A 2,831-nucleotide genomic window follows, 5' to 3' on the forward strand; every position below is an offset into this window, starting at 1 on the left:
CCACACCTGGGATATTTTCATGCCATTTCAAAAGACATTGATAGAAATGTCTTTAACTTAAAAGTGCTCCATTTCTTACTCTTCTCAATGATTCAGCCATATCCAAGGATTGATGCATTAATAAAAAGTAATCATTTTACCCAAGGGATTGCCATTCTCAACATAGTTTACCTCTCTTTCAAATGTGACATTAGCCTTGTATTCTTAAGGTTAATAATTGTTCAGCGTCACTGTAATTAGATTTTGTAAGTAATGTGTACAGAACAAATCAATCCTATTAGGAGCTATTAAGGAGAAATGAACCTTCAGTGATTAATGGACTACTTACCGACAAGATCAGAGTATTTTTTCTGATTAAAGAATTATTCAAAATGATATCACAAATCTCTCTTAATGTGAAATTTTCATAATTTTACACATTTTATTACTGGTTTTCGTGATCGCATTTGTAGCAGAATAAAAACAGCAATGTGAGAAAATTTAGATTTGCTTCAGGCAGAGCGGTAGACCTCCAGAAGATCACCAACAGAATGCATTCGGTAGAACACACCCAACGGAAGCCCAAAGTTGACAATGGCAAACCAGGTGGAATAGCCATAAAATGATTTCTCTATTCCATTCTCAAACACTGGATGTGCTCCAAATGATGGCATAATCCACAGCTGGAAAGGGGATATAAAAATAGAGCAGGATCAGAAAAAGGTGGTTCTCTGGTGGCATATGTATATGTGCGTTTACTATTAAAAACATGGTCATTTTATCTTAATTTTTAGTAGTATTTCCTAGTTTCTCCACTTCCGGTGAGTGAAAATCTTAACAACCTTGGTTCTTGTGCTACACAAAGAGAAAATCTGAACACGTTTTTGTTCATTTGTATTCACTATGCAATTTTCATGCCTAATCCATGGTTCAGGCATTTCCCTTAGTAACTTTCCTTTTCCTCATGTTTTTATTCTGCATCCTTAGCCATTTTTCTTGCCTCAAAAAATCCATTATGGAGAGAAAGTTAGAAATCCTGCATAATAATTTTAATTGATAATGCCAAAAGCCTTTCGCTGTCTTCTGTGCTTGGTTATTTTGATGGGAAAAAAAACCATTGATCCTTTGATGGATGCTGATCCACACTTTATATTAAGGTCTAGCCAAATTTGTCCATTGTTGACAATGGTGCTTGAAAACATATGGCAGAATTAGAAAGCTAGAGTTTCCCAAATATTTCGGACTACCTTTTTAACCAAACTTGGTCACAGTGCCATTGGTCAGAGATTTCAATAGAATAGTCATTCAAAACATCTCTAGTACCTTAGGCTATACTTTCAATTGTTATGTCATTTATATAAGTACTTACAATGATATTGCACATGATCAGGAAGCTGGAGATCTCCTTCAGAGCTCTTCTTTTCCAGTTCAGATGCCTGTAGGCCTGGATGTAAGTCCACGAAACACTCTGTTTTTTCTGTCTCATCTCTAGGTTATCCATGTTTGGGGAGCTGTCTTCACATTTCTCTCTTTCACTTTTGTCTGTCTCCTCACCAGCAGGGGATGGGACAGGTTCTTCACAGAGATGGGATAGAGCCCTATCTTCATTAGGCAGAACTTGGGGGGAGGGAGGCCCTTGAGTGGAATGTGTGGCAAGTTGAGAGTCCTCACTCATCAGTAGTGGTTGCCTGTGGAGGCCCTCAATGATGAAGATATTCTGGGAAATGTGTTGAATGATGAGGCTTATTGAATAGGCTAGAATGATGCTGTTCAACATGCTTATTGGATGGGTGGCCACAATGGCTACAATGGAAAAATACGAGATGGCGATTTGGCCTAAGGCTGTTCCCATGAGCAGGATGATATCAAGGCTTCTGGTTGGATTTTTCAGAGTATCCAGCTCTCTTTCTTCTAAAGCATGGACAACAGTTCCAGCCAAAGCCCCCACAGTCATTGCAGGCAATAAACAAATGTAGTAGGAATAATACAGTATGAATGACATATAGGTAGGGAAAGAACTGGTGGCTTGGATTTGATATATCATGAAAGTGCAAATACCGATAATTGTTGCAGTGATACCAAGCAAAGGCCCCCAGATGATGCCATGGAGTTTGAATCTAGGCTGGATTCCAGAGGTATGGCTCTGGGTTATGCGCCGGCCCACGTTCTTCCACATGACATACAGCATGGAGCAACAAATCAAACAGTATTCTGTATTGAAGGGATATAACAAAATATATCCTTTTTGGAAGATCTTGCAGGTAGTCTTGTTTGAGTCCTTGCAGGAGAATGTCAAATTAGCTGAGCAAGATAGGGAAAATGAAGGATTATGCAGAAGATAGATACGAGATTTCCAGATTACAAGATTTGCTTGGAACAAAATGCATAAAGTTACAATATGTAAACACCTAGGCTGAGTAAGGAATTTTCTCAGACTTTGGTGCTACCATCATAGAAGACAGAAGAACATATCCTTGACAATGATTATGAATTTTCCTTCCCACTTCTACATCCCCCCTCTTCCTGACCACCTCCTCGAGTGCAATTTGGGATACCAGCCGAGCATCTCCTCTTATCAGTACAATTATTATTTACCTATAACATATGAATTCATCAATTTTTTTTTAATACCCCTAATCCCCTTCCCCCCCCTGAGCTTCCCGGAACCAAATACAGGATTGAAACACATCATTCCAAATCTAAATTACAATTTAACTAAACAAATATAATGCTATCAGTATATACCTACTTTAACTCTAATAAGGCAATTAAATTAATTAAAATTAATTAAAAACCAATATATCTACTCAAAAACTATATAACATTTAATCACTCCATACTTTCTCTAAATA

General features: G+C 37.7%; 1 protein-coding gene across 1 annotated transcript in view; it reads right to left on the reverse strand.

Moving 5' to 3' along the window:
* Positions 1-491: 491 nt before the first annotated feature.
* The window catches only part of OTOP3 (otopetrin 3), a 6,768-nt gene continuing 4,428 nt past the window's right edge, over positions 492-2,831 (reverse strand). Inside the window, exons 5-7 of the mRNA XM_015815054.1 lie at positions 1,634-2,280; positions 1,349-1,525; positions 492-662 (exon numbers count right to left, since the gene is read on the reverse strand). Of these exons, the coding sequence (XP_015670540.1) occupies positions 492-662; positions 1,349-1,525; positions 1,634-2,280 (995 nt within the window). The remainder of the gene's footprint in view (positions 663-1,348; positions 1,526-1,633; positions 2,281-2,831) is intronic.

Source organism: Protobothrops mucrosquamatus, unplaced genomic scaffold (assembly GCF_001527695.2).
Source record: "Protobothrops mucrosquamatus isolate PMUCROS unplaced genomic scaffold, P.Mucros_1.0 scaffold305, whole genome shotgun sequence".
NCBI classification, from domain to species: Eukaryota; Metazoa; Chordata; class Lepidosauria; order Squamata; family Viperidae; genus Protobothrops; species Protobothrops mucrosquamatus.